Source organism: Corvus brachyrhynchos, unplaced genomic scaffold (assembly GCF_000691975.1).
Source record: "Corvus brachyrhynchos isolate BGI_N302 unplaced genomic scaffold, ASM69197v1 scaffold783, whole genome shotgun sequence".
In the NCBI taxonomy this organism is placed as follows: Eukaryota; Metazoa; Chordata; class Aves; order Passeriformes; family Corvidae; genus Corvus; species Corvus brachyrhynchos.
Window position 1 is genome coordinate 614,838 of NW_008236979.1, and position 27,155 is coordinate 641,992.

Genomic DNA, 27,155 nt, shown 5'->3' on the forward strand with positions numbered 1-27,155 from the left:
AAAGTCCGGGCCCGGGAGCCAGTTGCCATAGCCTGGCTGCAGCTGCACAGCTTAGGAGAAGCCTCTAGGACAGACAGCACAGCTCTGGTTCCCCTCTGTGGAGCTGTGGAAATGTGATAATTATTTTATGCTTAAGGATGCTTTGGGAGTTTGTTTTTGCTTTGGGTGTTTGGTTTTTTCCCTCGTTGTTGTTTTTGAGTTCTTTTTGAGTTCATCTGAAGAGTTAGTAGTGTTTCAGGGCTGTGCATGTTAGGGGGGGACATCCTTGGGAACACTTCCTGCAGTCAGTTATCCCTCTCATGGGTGCTCAGCTGTTGGCTTGGGGAGGGCCAGATCAAAACCAGGAGAGGGAATCAGCTGTGGCTGAGGGGACAGGGATAAGGAGATCAGTGCTCGGGGTCACTGCCTGGCCCTCCTTTGCTCATGAGTGCAGAGAGACCAGAATTGCTGCCCTCAGTCCTACAGCAGGCACCGACTTCAGGCAGGTGACTGAAGTTGTTTGTTGAAGAGTCTGGTCACTCTGGGTTTATTATATGACCGGTGTCTTCAGAAAGTAGCACACTCTCATTAAGAACTATAATAAGTACTTCTTATTTGCATGTATTTGTGTTGCTAGTACTGAAACTCATGCTATTTGAATAAATATTCTCACTGCATTTTTATTAAAACTATACTGTGTTTAATGGGAATGTTTGGTTTTGTCTTTTTTTTTCCCCCTGCAGCTGTGACTCTGAAAATAGGTATCTTGGAAATCCACTTAGGGGAACATGCTACTGTGAGTATTTGTAATTTTAATGCTGCATACTGAAATGTTGATTACATATGATATGATGATTTCATTTCCTTGGAAAAACAAAATAAGTTTCTGGAGATTTTCAAAAATTAAGCACATTGATATTTTGACTGAAAAATAAAATGCCCCGCTGGGCTTCACTTACTTTGTCCACAAGAACACAAATTAAAGTCTACTAGAAGTTGATTCCTTGTATGTAGCTTAGAGGGACTGACCAAGCCATGGGGTTATTCTCTGTATCTCATCATATGTGAATGAAAGGAATAGTAATTGTGTCAATGCTTTAAAGACAGAATTTGTGGTGGAGAAATGCAAACAGTATAAACAGCACTATTCCCTGGGACATTCTGAGTGGTTTAGCCAGTCTGCCTCCCAGGGACATGAGACACAGCTGCTCTCCACAGTATCATAAAAGGAGGCTGTGTGTTGTCTCCATGTTCTTAATGTTGTAGAAAAGGTGCCTCTGGCAAGTTTACTCTGAAGTGTTGCAGTTTTGATAGTAATAGTGAAGGACCTGAAGGGATGAGAATGCTTATTACCCATGTGTAGAAATCCCTTAGTGAGCTGTGCCAATTTTACTATGCCAATATCAAGTTCAATAGTAATTTTAATCATCATAAAAACAGATGGGATGTTGGAGAACACTGTTTTAACTTCTGTGACTTTTGCAAGTACCTGCTCTTTGTCAGACAATTGGATCCATTTGTCTGTTGTTTCTAACATCATCCCTACATCAGACTTGCATTTATACATAAGGACATATGTCTGAACATAACTTATAATATCCCTTCTGATTTTTGGCCTTGTTTCTTAGCATTTCATTTTACAACATACACAAAAGCTTTATTTTAGAGTCTCTTTAAGGCATCATTTACCTAATAAAGGAATGTTTATTTTCTTTGCTAATCTGTCTTTCTTACCTTAAATGGTTTGCATCTGCAAGGTATGTTTTACAGAACAAAATAGTAAATTACTTACTATATTACAGATAGTGACATATCTCTAGGCCTAAAACATTTATTCCCTTGCCAGCTATTAAAAAACATTGGTGTGGGGTTTTAAAATTCTTTTCTTTCAGACAATATAAGTTCAAATGTAATACTTGAAGCTGGAACATAAATTTTAAATGTTGTAGACCAAGTTGAAAATACTCCTAAAACTGTCTTAAAGTTGCTCTTGATCAATAAATTCAGTTCCATTTGTTGGTTTTTTTGCATAAGAAAAGTGTCTTACTTTAAAACAGACATATCAGTATTTAGAAGAATAAATTTTTGTAAGTCTATAATAATTAAGTAAATACTTTTTTTAGGTTTACAGTGAGTACATGAGAAGTTCCTACTTTGAAGACAGTGCTATATAGGCTGTTTTGGATATGTGTGTCAATGTTTGTTTTGTCCTTTAAAAATAAATGTTATTAAATTTAAGAGATTGAAAAGAAATGACAGTAATGAGATTTGTAGACCTCAGGCACCTCCATGAAAAACCTTATTTTTTTGCTATCATGTTTCAGGCTGAGTCTATAAATCATGTTGGAGACAAATTGTGCTATATTCAAGATGCCCTTTCACCTTTAACTCACTACTGTTATTTGTCTTCTGTCAGATTTCAAAATATTTTAAAGATCGTGTTGTTTTGAAATGATAAATTTTCTTTTAATACTTACAGTCATTTAAAGTATCACATATAAACAATTCTCAGAGTTATTTTATTGTAGTAATAGGGAGCTTGCACTAATAAAAAATAACGGAAATCTTTATTTCCACATCATAATGGGAAATAATCTGTTAAACTGTGGATAACTGACTGACCTAAGATTTCAATGACAATTTCTTACCAGCACAGTCCATTTCCTGCTAAATCATGTATTAAAAATATATATACATCATGAAGAGATGCTCCAATTTCTTATCTATATAAGGATTCTAAAATATGGCTGTACCATGTTTCAGTTTTTTACAAGACAGGCATTTGGATTGTATGTTTTCTGTGCTTATTTCACTCCTCATTAAGAAACTTTCTCTTCAGACACTTGCATTGTCACTTTACTTTTCCTTGGAGTGAAGACTCTCCTTATTTTTTACAACACATGAATATTCTTGCCCTGGAGAGGGGAAAAATAAATTGTATGTACTTATGAGCAGCGTAAGATTGTGAGAAATAAAAGTTCTAGGGACATCGGTTTCTATAACTTAGAATCAAAATCAGTGAATACAGATAATAATTTGCTGTGTGGTTAGGGTCTTCTTCAGGAAAACTTTTAGTTTAGCCATGTTCAAAATGACCAGTTTTAAGCACTTAAATTCTGCCTTTTTTTCCCACTTGTGTAAACAATGCCCTAAATTGGAATGTCTGGACAAATTTTGTGTGATACTGGATGACCTCAATTTCTCTTTAGCAGCAGGATGTGGATTGAGGAATGCTTGTTGCCTTAGAGGAACTTCCTCCAACTTGTGATATTGTGAATATTCACTGCTCTATAAAAGTTCAGCTGGTTTCATCTCCTTCAGCTCTCCACCCACCTTACCTAGTTCTTGCCTAGTCCTCTGCTCCCTCTTGCCTGTCCTCAAGCCTAGGAAGGGGGAACAGTGTTGGTCTAGGTACTGGTATTGACATCAATAGACTGTTTAAGAGAGTAAATGAAAACAGAGTTTGCCACTGGGAGAGCATGGGTTGTTTTAGTCTCCTCCTTATTTGTTTCCTTTCGTAGTGATGTAGGAGAGTAAACAATATTAATGCTGCACATGGATGGTGTTGTGACTGAAGCAATCTTTGCACAGATAAAAACACAGGAAGATTACAGATGGGTCTGGCATGATCGAAAAGAATGAGATTTATATAGGAGGTAACACACTGAAACATTGCAAGGACTTATTCTAAATACAGATACTATGCCAAAAGGATAAACAGAGCAGTAAAGCCATCAAATCCTAGAGATCAGAGGAAGAGTGTGTTAAACATCAGATTTCATTCTCATATGGCATTTCCAAACATGGCACAGGAGTAGTTTTTCTGCTTTCAATTATGAAAACTTAATAGAAATAGAGTAAGAAATGTGTAATGTGGCATGCTGTAGTGTATTATCCAGATTGTGTGAAAAGCATAGTACATGGATTTTTAAAAATTATTTTAATATCATTGTGTGACTGAATTGTGTTATTGAAAACACACAACTTCTTTGAGAGTAGGAAAATAAGAACAGGCCTCATAGATATAGAAATTAGAAAAGTACTAAATGTATAAGAATGTTTGAGCAGCTGCATGATGATCTACCTGTTCTAGCACCCTGTTGTCAGTAGTGGCTGAATGCCAGGGGAAGAGAATAACAAATGGACAAACATACAGTGGTGATTCTCTCTTTACATCCAACAATTTGCAGCTTAGAACTTCATGAGAGGAAGGATTTCTTGAGCTAGAAGTGTTTAATGTGCTGTTGCTTAGGAATATCAGAAGCAATCTTATGAAAGATTTCTTATACGTAATAAAAACAACATTAATGAAAAAGAAAGCTTTGTGATTTTAGAAGCTACAGTTTTGTTTGCCCATGTAAATACCTTTGTTAGCTGAGGGTAAGTCTGCTTCTCTATATTTCTGGTAGGAAGACTCTATCCCTAGGCCTTTCTGTTGGGGGCCAATCCTGCTGTGAATGATTGGAAGCCGAGTCAATCCATATAAATGAATCCTGAGTGGAGGCCAGAGATGGTTGTGCAGCTGACTTATGCATGTACACAAACCATAAATATAACATTTTGTCGTGATGCATTTGTATTGGCTGTTGTTTTTGCTCCTTGGTGTCTGGGCCAGCGTGATGTATGGCAGTGACACCTCGATAGCAAAGTGTGCATCCAAATGGCTGGATTAGCTCTTCACACATCAGCATTAGGGATACATTGCTGTCAGAATCAGAGCTCCTGGGTGCAAGGGAACACGCAGGAAAACCAGATGGTTTTAGACAGATTGGGAGGAATCACTGGGACAAATGCCACTTCTGTGATCTTCAGTTGGGTTGTATGCAGATACAAAGCTTTAAATCATAAATGGAGAAGTGGTTAATCCAGGGTTCCAGAGAAAATGAAAGTCTAAATTTACAATTCATGATGTGTTACAATACAAGGTTTGAATTACAGGCTTGCTAAACATCACTTGTTTTGAGAGGATGTGATACTTTCCATAATAAACCTCTCTTAGATAGCCATATTTCTAAGGTCAAAAACTTCCCAAAATGTCTGGCTTATGTACATTATTTTGAGTTCCTGTGCAACATATCAAACAAGAAGTACATCTGATTCTAATACTGCTACATGCAGAAGCATGAAAGCTTACAACAAATCAGTCCAGTGAGTTTAAATCACATTGTTTGCCTGCATATAGTTAGAATTTCCATGAGCTGAGCACTCAAGATTTGCCCATTTGACCACTAAGAAAATTCCTAGGTAAGACAATGAACTTGAGAAAATGCACATGGATTTACAAACCTTAGTTTTTTATTCCCTTTTATCATAAAAAAAAAATTGTTTAGAAGCATTTTTGATTATTTCTGGGTACCACCATTAACAGTGAAGATGCTGACTGGTTGCTCTTTTAAAAAAGGCAGCAATAGTGAGTTACAGGGCATCATACTCTAGAGTGGGAAACTTTCAGGCATTCCAGAAGATTTCCTCAGCAATGCACAGCCAGAATGTAGTTACAATGCAATAAAATTGCAATAAATGAACAATTTTAATTAATCTAGTGCTCCATCTTTGGGCTGGACAGACAGTTTTGTGGGCCTGTGACTATCTGTGAACTCAAAGAAAAATCAGGTGAAATTTGCCTTTTGCATTTTATATATATATATATATGTATATATGTATATATGTATGTATATGTATATATATGTATATATGTATGTATATGTATATACATATATATGCATTTTAGATCCAGTGTAACACTCTGGAGTTTCCCTTGCTGCAGAGCAGGCCTGCTTTTAGAGATTAGAACCTGACCTTTGAGAAGGATTAGAGAAGGGTCACGAGGGATGGGTCATTTGTGAAGAGAATTAAACTGGGGAGGGACTGAATGACTTGCGGCTTTCTGCGGAATTAAAACCTATTTATTGATCATATGCCTCTGATCCAGATATTTGTTGGATTTACAGCCTTTAAAAAAGGCCTGAATATCTGTGTATAAAAAGGTTGAAAGAATGGACAAATTTTATTTTAACTGTTTTCTAGGTGTTTCCTTCCAGAGCTCGTCCTAATTTTTCTCTTACCTCAGTGTTTTATGAAATGTCATTTGTGGATGGCTTCACGTAGTGACTGATCAGCCACTCTCAAATGTTCCTCTGGGATGAAGCATGCAAGGAAGGAAGGTGGTGGGCCCATCTGCAGAAGCCTTAGGGTTCAGGAGTACACATTGCACTGGCACCTCTGAGTTTTCTAGTCAACCTCCTGGATATATAGGGAGGAAATACAAAGCCAGAGAACAATTTGCAAAGTTTAGTTGCTATGTATGAAAAACCCCAACATTATTACTCACAGGAAAACAATAGTCATAGTTTTTTTGTTGGTCTGTTTCCTTATTTTTTTAAAATTCTTAATGGCTAAATTTTATTAGTTGCTCTTTCTCAAAGTAAACAACAGGAAAAAAATATGTGATCTACTAAACATTTTGCAAAGACTTTTTTGGGATTGACCTGAATAATTGGTTTATGGCTTTGCTATGCCATTCTAAACTCTGAGCCATAAAATCATTATAGCTTATAAGATTGTTGCTTCTTTCCTTGGTATAAATACAGACAGGATAGCAATAAGCAATTCCCTCAGTATGTCAGCAGCTCACAAAGATGAAGAATGATACTTTCATGTGCAAAATTGGTGAGAAACTATGAAATGTACATTCAGTAAAAACTCTCAAGATAATATCTGGTGTCTGTGCAGGGAGCTGGGGACAAAGAAGCAAATTTTGCTTCTGGCTGAAGAGCCTCATAAGGATTCTAGTCTGGTCCTGAAGCTGAATTAGCCCCACTGCTGCTGACACACCAGGATTTCAAAAAGGGAAAAATAAAGAAAAGTGCTGGTCCTTACCTATTCTCCATACAATTTGTTGTAGTAAATTCGTATTTTAGTTTAAAACTTTTAACCCATATTGTTATGCATTGTATGTGGTGCCTGGAAAAAACCCCTCAAGCACTTATTTCTTTTATCTGCTTTATTTAAAATTTGTCTTACTTGCTAAAAATTAAGAAGTTAAGAATTTTAATTACTTTTTCATATCTGGTCTTTGGACTAAAGACTTTGTTAGTCCTGATTCCTTTTTTTTTTTTTTTAGAAATATGAGCCCAATATTGTCTCAGAGCAAAAGGATCAGATAATACATCCTTATTTATGTTGTCAGAATGCAGTCTAGGCTTATTAGACCTATTGACATGGTCTGATAGTTCATGCCACCTGTTTTCCTTATTATTGGAATGTATTTTTTTTTCTTTTTTTTTCTGGACTTATTCATATGAAAGTTCTAATATAAGCCAATTTTTAGTAAAGTTATTATGTTACAAATGTTATCACTTAATAAAAAGGATAATTAAAATTGTTAAAAGAAATCTCATTAAATACTATGCCAAATTTGATTTTGTGGTCAAGCTACCTTGTGATAACATGGCAAAATGAAGGGGTGCAGAAACCTTGATCATCCTCTTCACAGAAGAGTGGACATAAGCAGACAAAAGCAACCTCTGTGGAAGGAATTGTTCTTGGGGCACATGGAGGATGTCAGTGATTGAATCACGAACCCAGACTGGCAGGGAATCTGAATCACTTACTCAAAGGAATGAGCTGGTTTTATACACTTTTCCAAGGCACAGTATTTCCTTATGTGATAATCTTCACTATCCTGTGTTGCCACATGAGCAACACCCTTTCTCGATGTCCTTCTATGGGGTGGTCACTCGCTGTTCACTGTCCCTCAGGCAGCTCCCGGCAGGCTCCTCTCTGTAGGGCTCTGCCCTGTGACACCTCCTTCCCCCAGGGTCCGGTGGAGACAAGCCTCTGTGTGCTGCCATGTGCTCCTTTGTGCTGCCATGTGCCTCTGCAGGCAGGTTTTACAGCTCACAACCCGATTCTCTCTTATAATTCCCCATAGCGGGATGGGTCTGGAATGAGCCTTGGCTCTGATTGCACTCCGTTTGTGAGTGGAACACTGGGATCGACCACAAATCACTTCTTGGGCTGCTTGGAAATTTATTTTGTGAATGCAATCTTTCTGCTGCTTTTCCCCATCATTCTCCAGCTGTTGTGTCCCATGTAGGGTGCCACCAGTGAAGAGCTGTTGCCTTGGGTCCCAGGCAGGGGATCTCAGCAGGATGTAGCTCCGAGCCTGTTCCAAGGTGGGCCTGTCTTCAGTGCTCAGGTGGCAGGACTGCCCACCAAAGACACTGCACAGAGCTGCACTGGACCACAGCCACGATGGCTTCTTTGTTTCTCATACTAAACCAACGTGATACTGTTTTTCTTTTTTTTTTTCCCTTTTATTTTTCCCCCTTAAAATAATTTTCAGGTTTTTCCTTTTACAATTTCTGTGAGATTTTCAGATCTCACAGCAGGAGAACACAACTACAAGATGGTTGTGTGCTAGTCAAAAAATACAAATATGGCTTAATAGCTGTTAAAACATGTAATGCAACCTGTCAGCAAGATGATGTGGTGTGATTTTGAAGCACTCGGAATGTGTGTAGGCAAACATGCATGTTTATGGACTTAGAACATGACCTCTTTTATCAGTAAAATTGTAAAGAAAGAATTGTCAAGTAAATGTGTACTAGAGGTACCATAAAGCACTAGGTGGCAGACTTGTTATACTTAGAGAAAAATTAAACTCAAGAACATTCCAAGGAGAGTGTTTCAGAAGATAAATAGCAAGTAGCACTATAAGTAAAACTGTTAGCAGGGATTTTCCAGATATTTAAAAATTATGTTGAAACTTAAAGGGCATAAACAATAAATTTTAGCTCTTGAAAACATGTTTGCTTCAGCCGAGTTGGGAGATGTGTACCAGCAGCTGCCAGCTTCGCTACTGATTTGAACAATTCCTGTTTCCTTTTGGGACAACATTAATTTAAACTAAATACATATTGTAATTGTACAACTGTCATGCTTGACTTAAAATAATGAGTTCCACCAATTATATCTAACACTGATTGACTTTGATACCGACTGAAAAAGCTCTATATTACTTATAAATACAGTAACAGTAATGACTGACATTGTCTTTTGAATATATGGACTTAGACAAAAAATTTCTATTTAAAGTGAAATCTTCTTAATGTTTAAAGAGTCTAGTGGAACAGATTATAGTTTAAATCAGACAATTCTAGGATGGTTTGAGAGAATATTAGCCCCAGCAAACCTACCAACTCCGAACTTATAAAGAGCAGCAGACAAACAGTGTCTTTGCCCTGAGCTAAAATAACTGCACAAACCAATTGTCGCCTCCCAGAGAATTAAAACAATAACCACACCAAGAATCTGAAGCTCCTAATAAAGTACTATGGTCTCACCCCAGGCTCTGCATACTCATTTGCCAGATGCTGGGTTGGCTTGCAGCTTTGTTGAGCAGGCTAAAAAAATAGATTTGCTGCCTATCACTTTCAGCTTCTACTTTGAGTTGGAGAATTTTTCCATGTATGTATTTATTTCTCATTTTTTTAATTTTTTTTTTTAATATTGTGGATTTTCTTTGCTTAAAAAGCCCTAATTTAATTTTGAAATGAAGATTATTTGCTTTCTCTGGTAGCTTCTGTTAATATATCTTTATTTACTGACTGGCATTCTCCTATAGATGCTATTTAACACCTTTTGCCAAAGTAGACAGGGTCAATTTAGTGATTATTCATGTAGATGTGCTCCCCTATCTCAAAGAAATAGAACCGATTAACCCTGGAGAAACTAACTTTCTAACTGCTACGAAGAAGAAAAAACATACCTTATATTGCATGCAGATAAAAGTCTGAATTAGGGGACTGTTCCACAGGTGCCATAATTATTTTTTGTATTATGTTTGTAACATTTTTCTTGCAATGTAATACATAGTATTACAGAAAAATAGCTATTAGTATGAAGTATGAGTAGTTATAGAACTTGATGAGGCGAGGGTGGGTGAGACCTCATTCAGAAGACATCCTTTGCTTTGCAGAGGACTTTAGCCCATGTGTGAAGCAGTGTTTTAAACAAGAAGAAAACCAGTGCAAGTATCTACAAATACACATCATTTCATTTTGTCAGTATATTGAGATTGGGTTCACAGGGATGGATACTTTCTGAATCCTTGTTCTGTGTATTCAGTGTGGTCTGTGTGAGTGGTTTCTGCACATGTCCCAGGAGACAGGAGCTGTCACTCCTCAGACACCTTGGAGGCCTTGGAGCTCCTCAAGACTGGAGCTGTAAGAAACAAACGCCAGAGGAAAGGATCCCTCAGAGTCCCTTTGCTTTACCTGCCTACAGTGAAGGGAAAACACTTGTGGTGCTTTTGCAGTTGCATTGCTTCCCAAGCTGACTTCCCAGGGAAAAGAGAATTCTTGATCTGTGGGACTTCAAGGGAAGATCTATAGTGAAATCTTGAACCAGTTTAAATAGAAAAAAACACACCCTGACTTCAGTTAGCGTCTTGTGGTGTGTTAGAGAATTTGTGTTGGTTCCTTTGACTGGGAGTTCTTGGTCAAACCAGTGCATTATTCCATGTCAGCTGGGGTGCTTTTCTCCACTGGCAAACATGAAGCACTGGAGGATAGTTGAGCCTCTTCTATTAATGCAGATGTCCTGTATTATGAGTTCCACTGTTCAGTTGTGGGTCCTGTGCCACCTAATCCTGGCACATGTGTTTGTACAGTTGAGAGAGTAGTTGAGGTGTTTTCAGCTTTAGAATTAGTGTTGTGAAGCCCTTAGAGAGTATTTGAGGGACTCTTGTAGGATCATTTAGGTAAATTGAGGGTCATTTCTATCTCAAGAGGATGATAAAACGTTGGATTATATAAACTTGAGGAGAACTTAAACTGGGTTAAATGTGGACATTGTCAAATTCAACTTTCTGACTCGATAACTCGGCTCCATTTCAGCGTATTTCAAAGTAGCCTATGAGCCCTTGATATTAATTTATTGTCACTTTTTCTTAGCTTGAATTGTGAATATTATTTTAAAATATGTTCCAGAAATATAACCCATTGACAGCAAAGTGTAATTCGGTAGTCACTTGATATAAAGGGTAATGCTGACATGAAATGGAAGAGCAAACTGTGTGAGGTCAAAAAGCGGCAGTGTACACTACAAAATAGATAAAATAGCAAACTAGACATTAAGGCAAAGTTGAAAAATGTATCTGTCAAAGAGTATGAAGATACACTGGTAAAGAAGTAATATATATGTATTTGATTTGTCTTTTTATGTTATGGGGAAATAAATGTACTTTACTGTGTTAGCCCCTTAAGGAAATGCCACGGCCATCAGAATAATTTTGTAAAAATGACAAGCTGTGCAAAATGTGGGAAGAAAAGTCTTAAAAGGGCAACAATATCGCTCTTTTTTTTATCAATGATATGAGAATTTTAGATTTCGACTTCTGTTGAGTAGAAATACATACTGCTCCTGTAAATGTTTTTGAAAATGTGGCCAGACAGATTTTAAAGTGTTAGAGCCTTTCCTGGTGCTCGGAACGGCTGATGAAAGAGAACACGAAGAGGTCATTGCTAGAATGAGCAGCAGAATAAATGGTGGAGAGAGAAAAATGAAAACATTCTAAGGAAGGCAGTGTATGAGTACATCATGCAAATGTGTCACTTCATGTCTGTTGGCAAGGATTGCCTACCACAGTCTCTGGTCTGTGAAGGTCAGTTGTAGATGATACGAACAATCACTGCTTTTCAAATACCAAGAACAAACAGACTGTCAGTATTTGCTACAGTTTGCTGTTCCTTTTTACATGCTAATTCAGATCTCAGAGAAGCTGTGTCAAAAAGTTTGTACTTGATATCTAGCAAAAAGTAATGGTATGTCTCAATTGGCCTGTATTAAGCTAATCATCTGAAAAAAGCTCCCCCAAACCAGAACAGTAAAAGAAGAGATTTATTCTATTTGCACATTTTGGTTTGCAGTACTTTCTTTTCATGGCCAAAAAAAAAAAAAAAGTCATGAATTAATGAAAGCACAGCTGTATTTATTTCCTGGTTTTTAGAAAAAAGTAACACTAGGAAAGTATAATATTTCTTTTAATGTCTGGCAACTGTTTCAGGTGCAAATTGAGTTTCCAAGTCACCTTCAGGAAGGAGTCAGTGAGCCCTGCCGTGGTGGTCAATGTTCCCTCTCTGAGGCAAAGAATAAATCTGCTCTGAAGGATGGGTGACTGCACTGGGGTTGAGGAAAACAGCCTTTGGGGCTCCATTTTTCCTTCCTCTGTTATTTCAATTTGCTTATTTTAACCAAAGTGTTTATTATTTTATGTACCCGACTGCTGGTCCTATAAATCAAATTTGTAGCAAGTGGGGGAATGTTTATTTTTTCTGGAGTTTTTTACTCTATATTTTTTTCTGTACTAGGGTTGAGATACTTCCTCCTATCTGTTTTAAAGGCTGTGTAAAATGGATTAGGCAATATTACAGATATTTCATTTGGGAATGTTTGGAATTTTAATATTCCATCAATATTTTTTTCTGAATTAGCACTCAGTTCTTAGCATGAACAATGTTATTGTTGAGCAAGAATGTTATTATTGAAATGAACTTTTTTTTAAAATTTTACTCTAAAAATACCTGATGATGTTTCGAAGAAAAAAGTGCTTGTGTTACATCTTTTTTTAAAAGTTGTAGTGCAAAAATTTTTTGCATGGAGATGTAGCATATTATATTTATTACAGTACAGGTACCTGTTGCAACTTGTGACTTTAAAACAGAGGACACTGCTCAGTGAGGTATATGACATAATTTCTGTCCAGTATGAAGTGCAATTTTCCTGAAAGTGGTCTGGATTTATTTCCTGTGAGTGATTTTACTTCTCAGAACTAACAGTTTAACATGGTTTGAGAAACAGGATAGAGTACAGCAAAGTGGAAACATCTCAACTTCAAGTTACATTGTGCAGCTTGTACAAGTCATGGGGAGTCAGGCAACATGGGGTATGTTCTGACATTTGGGCTGTAGATTTAGGGTTTCTTAAGCAAAGTTCAACTAAATAATGAGAAAAGGGAAGGAAGAGAATTTTGAAAATGTTGAGATATTGCAGGAGCACCTATTTATGTGTGTATATTTATAGACAATTTATGAAGTGCCTGTTCTGTCTCCTTGGAAGGCCTGAGTAACAAAAGGTTGCTTCTTGAATTGTTAACATCTGTGTTTGGTAATTTGAGAAGCAGGATAAAAGGTCTGCTAATAAAGATGCAGAAGTTATTGTCTGATTAACTTCTGGCTCTTCCCAATTTATTGCAAAGCTTGAGCATATACATGTGTAAAAGCATAAACAATTTAAAAACTGCAATTATACTTTCGCCATGCCCATATTTTCAGCATTGATCCATGTATAAGTGGAAGCTTTTCAAAAATTATTTCTATAAGGCAATGAAGTAGTTTTTTAGGGATTATACAATAAACTGAAAGTTATAAGAGCAAGATTTAAAATAGCATGAAAATCTGATTGCTTTCATTTACTACTTTCATAGACAAGAAACATCCCTCTTTGGCAATAATACATGAGCTCAAACAATAATTTAACATTGTTTTCTCTTAGATGTGCCACTTCTGTTGTCAGAACAAGCAGATCAGAGATCTCTTCAGTGTGTAGAGACTATATAATGAAAGCAATAAATTAGAATCAGTTTAGTGAGTATTGATGCTGGTATATTGAAAAATGTTGCTGCATATTAGAGTTGTAATATTAATACGAGTATTACAAAGGTGGTGATGCATTTAGAGCACTATGAAAAAAATTCATGGAGAGAGAAATTTGAATTTCTTCCATAATAATTTTAATGAGATTTTTTTTTTCTTGGTTTTTTGTTTGTATTTTTTCCTCCCTTCTTCTAACACTTCAAGAATACTACAAGAGTTAAGGGATTACAAAGACTGTCCAATGTGACAAAACATAAGTACATTTATTGAATACTCCTTACTATCAAGTAATAGCACACTGTTGACAATACTGTGCTGTGAGTTCTGAAATGTTCCATCACTGGAAACATCTGGACCTCTTCCTACAACTGATGTTTAAATACCTGCTAATTGGTGCACTCATTCTTCTTTGTTGCTGCTTCTTTTGCTAATACTTTGCTCATAATTTTCTAGCCATGATTGCTTTCCACACTTTGTTTATAGACCATGTTCTTGAGCAGAGCTGGAAAAGGGTCTGCAGCTGTTCACAGTAAACCCATCAGTTGGTTCGGCATTTTCAGTTAAGTGTTTGATGAAATATCTAGGAAAAATAATGATATTTGGCTGTGGTCTGTGGTTTAAAAACTTTAGGAGCATCATCCTGAGATTGCATGCTTAAAAGGCTCCAGGTAACTCTATCGGTACCTCAGTCTTTATATCTCAGCCACAAGTCCAGCTTTGTTTACCATAACATTTTCATACCGACACTTTTACTTCTGTGACAGTTGTGGCGAGATGTGTCTCACCTAACTAGCCTTGTAAAACTTATGTGTCCACACTTAATGAACCTTCTTGGTCTTTGTATTTTCAGTAAAGAGAATCAAGGGTTACCCTTCTGAACATGGTGCATTTCTGTCATCCACTGAAAGTTTTAGTCAATACAGAGTGGGCTGAGACAACTGGTGAAATTTAGCTGAATAAAATTCTAATACAGATCAGATTTTTCTGGCCCTCCTTTAGGATCAAGGCTGACAACTTATTAGACCTTTCCAAATAGCAGCTAAGAATTTAATAAGATAAAAGATTTCTGTTTAAAATAAAACTTAGTTACCTGATTCGCTGATTATGACACTAATCCCTCTGGTTTTTTGTGGGCTTTTTATCCCAGTACATTTTTCTAAAGTGCAGTGAAAGAGGCAATGAATTGCCATTGCTGTATGTTTGTAAAGACTTTGAACTTACGTGAAATTCATTCTCGTATGCTCTTTCTTGAAATGGAAAAAGGCATATAAATAGCAAGCGCTGGGGTATTTTGAAGCTCATTGCACTCTGATTATGTATAACAAAATGCAAGTTTTTAGTAAAGACTTTACAGTAAATGCCTTTTTGTTTTATCACAATGGACAAGTAATCTGAGACACCAACGTATTCAATATAACAATGACAGTGAGGCAGTGGATGACTGCTATATACAGATGACAGAGGAATGAATCAGGCAGCTGCTCTGAAAGTTCAAAATAATTATCCTGACTGAAAATAGGTCTGGTGGTAGCCCCCAACTTTGATGTAAAACAAGGAGGATTTCATTTGGTCATAAATGAATATGATTTATAGCATTTGATAATGGTACTTGGTTTCAAAAGCAGCATTTGTACTGATAGAGAGGAATATGAATAGTTCTGTTCTCAACAAACTCTTGCTGGAAATAGAGACCAATCACTAGAAAGAGTAGGAGAGAGACAAACTGCCTGTGCAATGAAGAGGTGAGACTATGAATTTTAGAATCAGCATGAATAGACAGATCCTTAAATAGAAAGTGTGGGAAGACTGTGATGAGTCTGAACTTGCAATCATGATGCAGGTTCTTACAACTTGAAGTGATTTCAAGAAGTAAAAATAGAACAGCACTAGATTTTTGAGGGGTTTATTCACAAAATAGAAGTTATTAGTTATCAGAAAAAAAAATGTGAAAAAACACCACTTTAGTCATTGATTGAGTAAAGATCACGTGATCCTCACCTAATGTTTTTATAAAATTGGATAATTATGTTTTAGCTGAAAATGAGACTGTGGGTGGGTGGGTCTAGTTCCATGCTCTCTTTGTGCATCTGGCTGACATACATTGCAGCACTCTTGGCTTAGAACTTTTGCTAAACTTAAACTTTTGGAGCTAAATTGAATAGACATTTCTCAGAAATTCTGCATATGTATGAAACTGTTTTGCCATTTTGTTCAGTTTTAAAAATGTGTGTTAAGAAACTATGTGAGAGGAACCATTGGAGAATGGCCAGTGACCAAAATTGGAAAAGCCATGAACATGTCAAGTTAAAAATGTTCTTGCTCCCTTTTTGGGAACCCAAGTTCATTCTTCCCTCTTGCTGAGAGATGCAGTGAATTGGGATGCTCTCTTGGAATGATTTGTTCAAAGGTAAAAGATAGCTCAGAAGTAAAGTGGTTCTCTAGAATTTACTCCAGCCTGATTCTTAAATTACTTAATAAACCCTCTTTATTGAAATATGCTGTATAGGCAGGGGGTGCAGGAAAGTGGAAGAATGAAGGTTGCTGTCACAATCATTTTTTATTTGCTTCTTTATTAGAGCGCAATTGCACAGTTTTTAATAATATTTCTATATAGCAGTTCCCAAGGAACTTTCACTCCACAATGCACTGAATGAATTTGTAGGGAACGAATCAGTGATAATGTAATGGAAAGTTGAATATATGTTCCTTTCCGGTTTTGTTGTAAAAATGGGAAGAATGGCAATGAACGATGGAAGGAGCTGCCAAATAGTGATGTTCATATGTAGTGTTATATAATTCAAAATGTTATGAAAGATCAAACTCCAGGTATTTCAAATTGGCTGCTCGTTTTTAATAGATGGTTTTGTCCTTGGTCTCTTTGTTTCATTTCCTGTCCTATAAAATGGCACTCATAATGCCTTCTCATCTTCAGTAATGTTGTAACAAATTCATTAACTTTTGTGAAGAACTTAGAAAATTATAGTGATGAATACTATAGATTGCCGTATTAGAAATTAATTTCATCTTTAGAAAAGGGCTTGTGTAGCATGTAGTAAATGAGGCATGGGCCCAACACTGAGTACTGAACATGGAACAAAGTGTTGAATAGCTGCCCATTAGGGGAGCACTCACCCAAAAATAATTTACAGGCACCCTTGATTGTAGTGGTTCATTTTGCAGTCTTAGTACTCCTCTGTAACATACCTTTTCATATATAAATTTATCACTAATTTATACTAAACATATTCAATTTAATTACCTTTTTTTAAAAGTAATTGCCAATGTAATTACACATTCTCTCAGAGTTGTAGTGGCACTCTAGAAATACTGAAGAACTTCTGTCTGGCCTTTGTTCTTTTGGGAATATTCTGTCATTTTAAAAATCTGAATTTTCTTCCAATGAAAAAGTTTCAGCATGGGAATTGGTCTGTTCCTTTTTGGATATGAGTACAGAACTTTCGTAGTAAACCATATTATCCATATCAGAAGTCATTGACATTCATTAATGAAACAGAGTGGCTTCTTGAAAATTAACAGCACTACTAGGGTTAAAGGATTGCTTTGAAATTTATTTTCCTCATTTAATTAAACATCTTTCTTCACCTAATTATTGTCGTGTTCTCACATGTGCTCATTACTGGCATATTGAATTGATTTTAATGACTCCTTTTGACTGTGAAAGCAGTCAAGGGTTTTGAAACAAATCAAAATAGAGATGTGAAAAAACTCAATAACCATAAGTCTTTGCAATATTTGACCACTGACAATGTCAGGATGGTATTGTGGTCCTATCTCCCAACATTCTTTTTCTACTTTAATCAATGATTTCTAAGACAAAATTAAACAAAATGCCTGGAAACAGGTATTAGACTGTTCTGGGGTGGCTCCTGGCTCAAAAATACCCAGCTTGTGGATTTCAAATAGCGTGTATTGGGGAATTAAGATCGGAGCTGTGGGCTCTGAGTTTGTGGAGAGGTTTCCATGTCCTCACAAACTTTTCCCATGGAACTTTAGACATGAAAGTCCCGGGGGTTTATAGATTATAGGCTAGAATGTGGCTCTTTGAATTCTGTCTGACTGCTGCTTGAGTCGCCTGTATCTTAGATTTGTTGTGTCTGTGTCTTGGTAAACAGAAACATGAAAAGTCTCATTTATTTTTGTAAAGGGTAAAAGTACTTATGGCGGCTTCATAAAGGTTTAAAGTAGAAACAAACTCGCATGGAGTAGAATCTTAGGCTTCTTGAAATTCCTGATTGTAAATATACACAACAGTATATATCAACAGGATATACTGAATGTACTTTGAATAGCTGTTTCTACATTTAGCTATTATATATTTGGCTACTTATACCTTTAGCTATTCAGAACAGGTCATAGTCTTAGAACTGACTTTTAGTTGAAATTTTGTACTTATTTTGAGGCTAAGCTTTCCAGTTTGAATGGCATTATGAATTGGGAAATATGGTGAGAGGCACTGGGTAACTGCTTAGTTTATGTGCACTTACGATGCGTTGGCATATATTATGTTTTAGGGTTATGTTCAGGAAGAGGTTTGGCAGTAGGAAGGAAAGATGTTCTGCCTGCTTCAGTCTGCAGAAGGTGGAGCCTTCTGGAGTAGAGGGAGGTGATGTTTTCTTGAGAGCTGCTGAATACATGTGGGGGAAGAGTCTCCTAAGTTACAGAATGAAACAGATGGAGAGAGTGAGGAGGGATAGTGAGACAGCAGCAGGATGCAATGGGTAGAGTCTTCTTTACGATCCCTTTTAATTTCTACTCTTACCTTGAATTTCCTCTAAAATTAGTTCTACTAAATTATATTCTAATAAAATCTAACTTTAGAGATTTCCAGAGACTTGGAATCTTCACCTTAAGAATAGCTCCAGACAAATCTTCCTTGAAGTTTTGCAAACCTTTCTCCAGCCTATGAAATTCCTTCAGCAAACTTCTGCAGTCCTCAGAAAGAAGGAATGTTTGCTCAGTGTCAGTTCTTTCATTTGCACCTGACTTCATTTGTTCTGTTGAATCACATAACTGCACTTAGGCACTGCTGTCTGCTACATTCAATTCATGCACACCTTAGGTACCTTCCCTGAATTAGAACTCTCTGAAGAGGTAAGTGTTTCTGCTTTACAGCACCCAGGCCACGGCCAAGGTAGAGATTTAATGATTTATCCTGTGGCAGGTTTCTGTGGAATTAAAGACCATAATTTTAGTTTGTTAGTGCTAAGAAATGTGCTGCTTCTGAGCAATTTAGAGAAGATCCTCACTTCTTAGTTTGTAGGCCTGGCTCAGTGTAATTCAGAGGTCTTTTGGCAACTCTGAAGAATCCCAAGATGAGTTCATGTGTTGGCTCTCAGAGTTGCTCGTGAATAACACAAGCTGTGCTGTTCAAGGCTTTTGAGTGCTACGGAGGAAATAATGTGTGGGATTTCATACTGAAGTTTGCTGCTGTTAATGAAGTATCAAATTGATTAACCATTAAATAATAGAGTAATTAATAACACAACAAAATACTTTGGGATATCTTGCGGACAAAAGGCTCTACACATAACTAACTTATCGTTTTTCACAATTTACTGTCACAACTGTATTGTATGTAAAAATGCAATAAGAAAAAGTGGAATTAGTTTTCTGGTTTGTTACAGATGGTAAATTTATGAGGAACTGTGTAGTTTAACTTTTTTTTATAAGGTTAAGGACTTTTCCTGCATTCTTTGAAAAATCAGTTCATACTTTGTTGGCTTTTATCAAGTAAAACATGAATTTCAAAAATCAAGAGCAAGCAAATAAACAACAAGAGCAACAGCAACAAACCCCAGGAAAAAAAAAAGAAGTAATATTGTTTTAAAAGTAAATGACTTTGAATTGTTTTAAACTTGTATGCAGAAGAGCTGTTCATTCATTACTGGGAGACATGAGTCGCATGTGTATTCCCAATGTTATTTTGTGATGGGATATTAACTATATATTACTGCTCTGAGAGCAGTAATCTCAGAGAGGACACAATCTGGGCTTAGAGGAAGACTGTGATGTGTTTAAGTGGTGATTTTCTATAACTTATGAGCAAATCAATGGAATCTTGTCCAACTGCTTCTTGCATCTTGTAGCCCTTGCTGTAGCCAGAATTTCTGAAGGAGTGCTTTCCTGGTGCTGGTCCACCACACCTTTACAATAAATCTGTTTACAAAGATTCATGCCGAAGCAGTCCTCTATTTTGAGGGACTCCAAGTTGACCAGATCAGGCCTGAGATTGAGCATATCTATACATTATTCCTAACCTTTTTGCCTTTCTACTCATGGTTATTAAAGAGTTATTAATCTATTTCATAGGGGTCAATCTTTACTTGCCATCTTTTCTTGGCCTGCCACTTTTAAATATGTTCTGGTGCAATGGTAATCGTATTGTTAAACATGGAGATAGGGCATAATAGAGTCAATGAGACTTATTAATTAGATTTGCATAACTATAGAAGTGTAGAGTAGTATTAATAAAAAAATGGGGCATTTAAATTTCATACTTATTCATCTTTTGCCTTCATAAACATGCAGAAACCTGGTCAAAACTTGTTAGCTAAGACATCTAGATCAGCTTCTTCTTATTTGAACAATGAAACTGTGGTGGCTAATTTTAGAGAAAGTGAACTTTTCACCTTCGAAGGTCAGCGTAGTTCCATTCATGTATCTCCTTTGTGGGTTCCTTCACACTCAGGATATTCTGTGATTCTGGAACCTTTATTTTCCACTCTTCCTTCAACACTAAAAAAAAAAAAAAAAAAAAAAAAAAAAAATCGAAAAAACCCCAACCAAACCAAAACAATTTTCTTTAACTATTAAGACAATATAGTGGGCTTTTTTCTCTTTCTATGTCAGCCTTCCCATGGGATACAACAGAGTGTATTTTTTCAGATGATGTGTTGCAGAAAAGGTGATTGTCAGCAGTAAGCAAACTATTGAATCCAACAAAAGGCTGACAAAGCTTTTTCTCTGCCTTGACTTAATCTTTCACTCTCTGTATTTACTGATTTTGTTTTTATGATCACATATTTTTTATTTGTAACACACTTTGTGTGGTGTTGGTGACTAGCAGAATGTCAGCAGCACAGGGATCAGAATAATGCTTTACAATGGTTCACTAGGTTGTAGCATCAAAGATGACTTGCCATATTTTAACATGCATAAAATAATAATCAGAATCGTGTACTCTTATAAGTCACCTCCTTATTTCCTGTGACAGAGGGGAAAAAGTAGAAGCTTTTCATCCCTGCAGAACTGTAATGGTAAAAGATTCAGAAGATTTATTCTGTTGGATCTGAAGATATCTGCCCATGTGACAGAGCATTCAAAATGCACCCACCACACCCACCTCTGGTTCAAAACTGTCGGTTGCACAGGGATTATTTATCTGCTATCGCAATTTGCATCTCTGGGGGCTCTGCTGATTCTTAACTCTCTGACTGCACTGAACATTTCCTGCTGGCATTCTACATGGCTCTCTCTATGAATTGCAGCAGCAGTAGTTTCTGTGACTGTTTTTCTTTTCTTACATTTTGGAGGTCCTGGAAACCTGCTTCATCCTGACGAGTCTGTTTTACCCCTTCCCCTGCAGAAAAGTTCCTTTGCAGTCATTCCTCTATGACCCAAGTAAGGGTTAATCTCATTCCTCTGGCTTTGGCAACACAACAAGATAGCTCAAGAGATGTCTTCTGACTTGTCCCAATCAATTTCTGCTCCTTCCAGGAAGGGCTGAGCATGGTTTGTATCATCTGAAGGCGGCTGTTTCTCCCTTCTGCACCTCTGCCAGCCCAGCAGATTGTTAGTGAGCAGTGACAGGAGCATGTGTGGGAGCTGCCTGGAAGGCTCTCTTCCATTCACAAGGTGGAAGAAAAATGTGCAGAACAAAAGCCAATAGGGAGTCAAATATCATTTTTTTTGACCAATACTAAACAACCCCTTGTTTCTCTTGTATGAAAAATTTCTATCACTTGCCACTTAACAAAATCTCTTAAAATTCTGTCAGTTTACAAAGGAAACACTTCATGGTCGCATGATTTCTTTTCAAAGTTCAGTTGTGCCATTTAGTTATTAGCAGTCTTATTTACTACAATATCATGCCTTCATAGTATGTAATTTTAGTGTAGATGCAACTTTTTCCAGATCTTTTAAACCTAGTAATTGAATAATTATTTCAGAGTGAAATTCGGAAACTGATAATGCTTTGACAACACTGAATACTGTATTTTGGAATAATTACTGCACAAAGAATGGCTATTTCAAGTTATGTCTAACCACTGACTCCATGATAGAATCTATTTCTCAGTTATTTTTTCCTAATTTTATCTTTTTGGTTCATTTAATTTTATTTTTTAATTGTTTCAAGACACTATCATGCAAATAGTTCAACAGTGAAATGCATGTGAGTAATTCTGACTTGTAGATTTCTCCATGACTTTTAAAATAAATGAGAGTGGTAAATTTTTAGTTACTTGCATAACAGAATTAATATGTATGCACTTTATTTTATTATTTTTATTTCTGGTTTTGCCCACAGACAGCCTTTTGATTGATTACCAGTTTACCTTCAGCTTATTACAAGAGGATGATCGCCATCACACTGCCATAAACTTTATAGCAAATCCAGAACAGGTAAATAGTTAAATTTTAGAGAGTCAGAATTAAGATTTCCATTGTATTTGACATTGCTTAAAGGTTTTCAAAGTGTCCACAAGGTTTTAAAGATAGTTCACATTTTTTGAGAGCTGTAAAATTAGTCCAGTGCCTTCATTGAGAACACTGTCTAAATCGTAGATGTACTTCAGCTTAATCAATACTCTGAAAAATTATCAGTTGGTTTATTTTATTGTTGCTCCCACAAGTTTTAGCATCTTCCCGAGATGAACCCCTCTGCTGAGAAAACATTTTTAGGTGAGGAAAGTAATTTCTGGTTTGTGATTAGAATGTAGGCATTTGCCATGTATTTTTTTCTTTAAGACAATTATTTTGTTATACTTAGGACAATCTAAAAGGATAACTGATGTAGTTATGTGTTAAATTGTACCCTGTTCTTACCAGAGCAAAAGAAAGAATTGCCTTTGGCAGGGAATCATTACCATTTCTATTTATGTTTAAAATGAAAACTGGAAGATGATTAAAAGGCTGTATTCAGTTACATGCAATAGAGTTACATGCAATACATTCTGATATGTTTTGAAATGTTTTGTTAACTTTGCTCTATTTTTTTTCTTTTACTAGTCAAATAAAAATTTGGATATCTCAATTAATGCATCAAACAACTTTAACCTCAATATTACATGGTCTGTTGGTTCTACAGGTGAGAGTGAATGTTGGTATGATTAATTTTTCCCCAAACGATTTCATGATCCCTTAAGTTATTTTAACCTGATTGTCTCTTTGTTGCTAATTTTGATAATAAAACTTCGCAAAATGTGTTCTTTTGCCATTATCATTATGCCATTATTGATTGTATTATTTAAACCTCAGATGATAATTTACAATCTGAATAAAGCTTCATTAATATGTTGACTTTCTCTCCAATTCAATTAAAATTACTTTGGTAGGAAAAGCTTGTAGCCTATTTAAATTTTTAAAATGACAGTGTTATGAAATGCTGTGATTTTAATTAAGATAAATTGCTTCCTTAACTACTGCAGAGACTGAGATTTTATTTCTTTGTTTCAGTGTTCAAGCTAAAAATTTAATTATTAACCTTAACATTGATATCAAACAATAAAGTTCTTCTGTGTATGCTGATAAAAGGAACAGCTTATCTATTTTTTCTCCAACTTTGAACCCCATTACCCTTCTTTGTTTTAATTTAGACAGTCTTCCTGAATTGGTTCTATTGACTTTCTGAAAGCACATCCAAGGAGAGGCATGATGCTTAATATGAAATAATTTTAAAACAAATCTTTCTAAAGAAGGTTCAGAGTTTCTCTTAAACTCATGAATTTCTTCATCAATGCATTTCTGAAGTACTTTAACATATCACAGTTGGTAAACTCTGTTTATTCCTGTAACTTAGCTCAGTCACACATTTATTTGCAAAAACTGTTGAATGTTTATTACTCATTACATTATTAATGCTTTCATGAACAATTAAAACTCTACAGGGAAAATGTAAGATGTAGAAAAATTCCCTTTCAGGTTTTATTGATCTATGAGTTTTTATTGAAATGAAACATAAATGATGGAGGAAAGCATATTATCTGTTTAGCTGACCATAATAACTACCTTGTAAAATTCAAGTTACTTCTGTCACTTTTATGATTTGTATGTAATTTTTTGAAACCAAAGTAAAAATTTCTGTGAATTCTCTGTATGTGTATTAAATATACCTAATGTGCCATGTAAGCTATATTAAGGGGTTGTTTTAGATTGAAGACACCAAAAGCAGTTAAGAAATTAAGTTTCCTATGCAAATTTACTTTGGCATCTTTAATGAGGATAAATATTTTTGCAAATATGTATATCTACACCTGAGCTTTTTAAAATTCTTTTTAGCTGGAACAATATCTGGAGAAGAGATTCCTGTTGTTTCCAAAGCTAATATTAAGGAATACCGAGACAGCTTTTCCTGTGAAAAATTTAACTTTCGAAGCAACCCAAACATCACTTTCTATGTCTATGTCAGCAATTTCTCCTGGCCGATCAAAATACAGGTCAGTGACTAAAGCTTTGTGCTTTTAGAGGTGTTTTTATTTTAGCTTTACATTGGATTCCATGATTTCACTCATACAGAAATATACAAATAGCATTATTTGCATGCTGTATTTTCTGTGTATAGTAATTATATTGTGATGCCAATCCCAGTATGATTTTAGGGCCAGGCTGGATGGGGCTTTGAGCAGCATGGCCTGGTGGGAGGTGTTGCTGCCCATGACAGGAGAGTTGAAATGAGGTGGTCGTTAAGGTCCCTTCCAGCCCAAACCATCCCATGATTCTGTGCTTTTGTTTTCAGTAGTGAATCAGATTTCAGGCTGTCAATTTTAAAATCTTAATTTAAATTGTTGAACTTATGTGTTTATTTGTAATATAACTTTTGCATTTAGATGTCAATGTAGAAAAGGATATACAAATGTGTACCTGGATATTTGAATGTAGTCCTTTATTAATGATTAGCTTTGGGAGCCTCTGGTTTTTTTAAATGTTGAGTGACTCTATCAGATTGTAATATCACAGACTTCAGTTAAGACTAAGTGTATTTTATTAGAATGTATGTTCTTCCTTGACTTAATTGGAATCAATTTCATTCAGTATTTTCTGGAGTACTGAGATGCTGTGCAGTAGCAGAGTCAAAAAAATCAATGCAATCATGATTCCTCCCTGGCCTGTGAAGCTCCAGCAGTATTTATACTTACAATTACTATGGCTGCATTTGTGAACACTGTGTCCCCTGCATCAATGAAGGAGATTGTTATGTGGATGAACAGCTTTTGAATATAACTCCCTTACAGAACTAATTCTTAAAAATTAAATTGTTACAATGGTAATAAAATTTCATAATTGCAGATGATTTACTCCAGAAACAAGTACAAGCTCAAAATACTTTGCAGTTAACCATACAAGTATCCTACAAAATTTCCATTTTTGTGGGGAAAAAGCCTTCCATATTTTTCTAAAATACAGGACCTAATTTTATACATATATATAAATATACATAAATATATATAAAATAAAAATCTAAAAATCTGAATGAATAAATAAATAAATAAATATATATATATTTGTATATATGTGATAAAGTGTCCTGGATTAAAGCAGTTATCCTCTGAGTAAACTGTCAGAGAAATGTTTTTGTTGTGTTAAGTAAAGCTTGAGTTGTCTTCCTCATCCATGAACAGTGACTGTAAATATGTGTTAACAGTGTCCAAGGAGGAATTTATGCAGCTTACTAACATTTATGAATGTACTAGTTTATTAAAACATCCAAACAAACCCTGAAGACTTAACTGCTTGCTTTTACTCTTCATATTAGGGGTGTTTTTTACACTCTCTCCCACTTCCTAAGGGCAGAACCACTTCAGCTGCCAAGTAGGCTTCTTAAACAAATCCATGGAGCAATTTCAACTGTAAATGCATTACACTCTCCTCTCACCTTTACGACTGGAAGGTGGCTGTATCATCATTGTAAGACAAACATTATTAAGGTGATGCATTCCTGAGACGTGCAGTTGTGTGTCAGATGTTGGCAGATCTCAGCTCCTTCTTGTGCTGTTTCCACTGCAGCTTAACACCCTGATGGAGGGAATCCCTGATCATTGGTTACATCCTTCCTTTATTTTTTTCAAAAATCAGAATTTGCGTTGTCTGCCACTGTTACACAGATTTCTTATTTTGTATTTCTCTTTGAGGTGCATTGAAATTCATCAGTCCAGACAGTTCTGCTTCAGAGGTGGTGGTGCTTTACTATTGCATTCCTTTCCTGTCCTGCTAATTTTTCATAAAAAATCTTATTCCATCTAGAAATTAAGTTACTCAATTTTATGTACCAAGAAAGGAAAGCTAAGGTCCAATATGGGAAACTGGTTTAGGATTTTAATTTTGTCCTCTGTATTTGCCTTCCTAAATGAACAAGATTATTATTTAGCTCTCAGCATTTTTCATGCTGTAATTTGTCCTTTTCCAAGAAAATATGTGAAGTTCACATTACCCCTATATGTTTCTTATGTTTGGCACTCCAGCAGTAGATAACATCTTCAAATGATAAATGGAGCAGGGAGCTTTTCAGAGAAAACAAAATCTGTTTTATATGTTAACTTTATGTTTCTGCATCTAATCGAAATTTTAAAAGTATATGAAGCCTCCTATGAATTTCCAGAGGCTGAAGTTTCCAAGGCCAGTACTGAATCGGCTCACAGTTCTAATAGGTATGATCTTCTTCATCTAGAGCATACCAGATTTCACCTTCATAGTAGGCAAAAGTGGTTGATATTTGTCTATTTGCACTGAAGTCCTTTTCACTAAAATGGCCACACTGCACTGGTGATACCATGCTGGGAAAAGCCTAGTGATATTTTGTGTTAACTCAGTACTGAAGGCTGTATTTAATTCGGTTACACCTAAGGAAATTGTGATTTCCTTGAGAGGTAGTCCGTTCATTTAATAAGTATGGTAGCAACGTGAAACTTGGCACATGCCTTTTACGCAATGCTTTTGTAGAGGACTAAGTAAATGCACATCAAGCATTTTTCAAGTACAATCTGAGTACCAGTCTGCTGTATTTCCATTATTCATCACAACTTGTCGAGAATACATAATATAAAACATGAGTTCCTAAGGAGGCAGAACTAGTGACCTTATTTCCTTTTTAACTGGTATTTGAAGTTGTGTTTTTGATCTTATTATCAATGGTGTTATTGATATGCATTTCACCACTCTGCTCTTGTGCTTCCTGTTATGCTGGCACTGGAGCTGAGATTTCTGCGATCTTTCATTGGGAGGATTTGGGAGCTGGAGTTACTGCTCTTTTCTTTTTCTATAGGGAAAGAAGCAGCCCTCCTC

At 36.0% G+C, this 27,155-nt stretch overlaps 1 protein-coding gene across 1 annotated transcript in view; it reads left to right on the forward strand.

Annotated features, from left to right (window-relative positions):
• Positions 1-27,155, forward strand: part of ATRNL1 (attractin like 1) — a gene marked incomplete at its 5' end in the record, with an annotated part of 455,979 nt that overhangs the window by 159,999 nt on the left and 268,825 nt on the right. The window contains 4 exons of the mRNA XM_008629373.2: positions 723-775; positions 22,186-22,280; positions 22,887-22,965; positions 24,156-24,313. Coding sequence (XP_008627595.2) covers positions 723-775; positions 22,186-22,280; positions 22,887-22,965; positions 24,156-24,313 — 385 coding nt within the window. The remainder of the gene's footprint in view (positions 1-722; positions 776-22,185; positions 22,281-22,886; positions 22,966-24,155; positions 24,314-27,155) is intronic.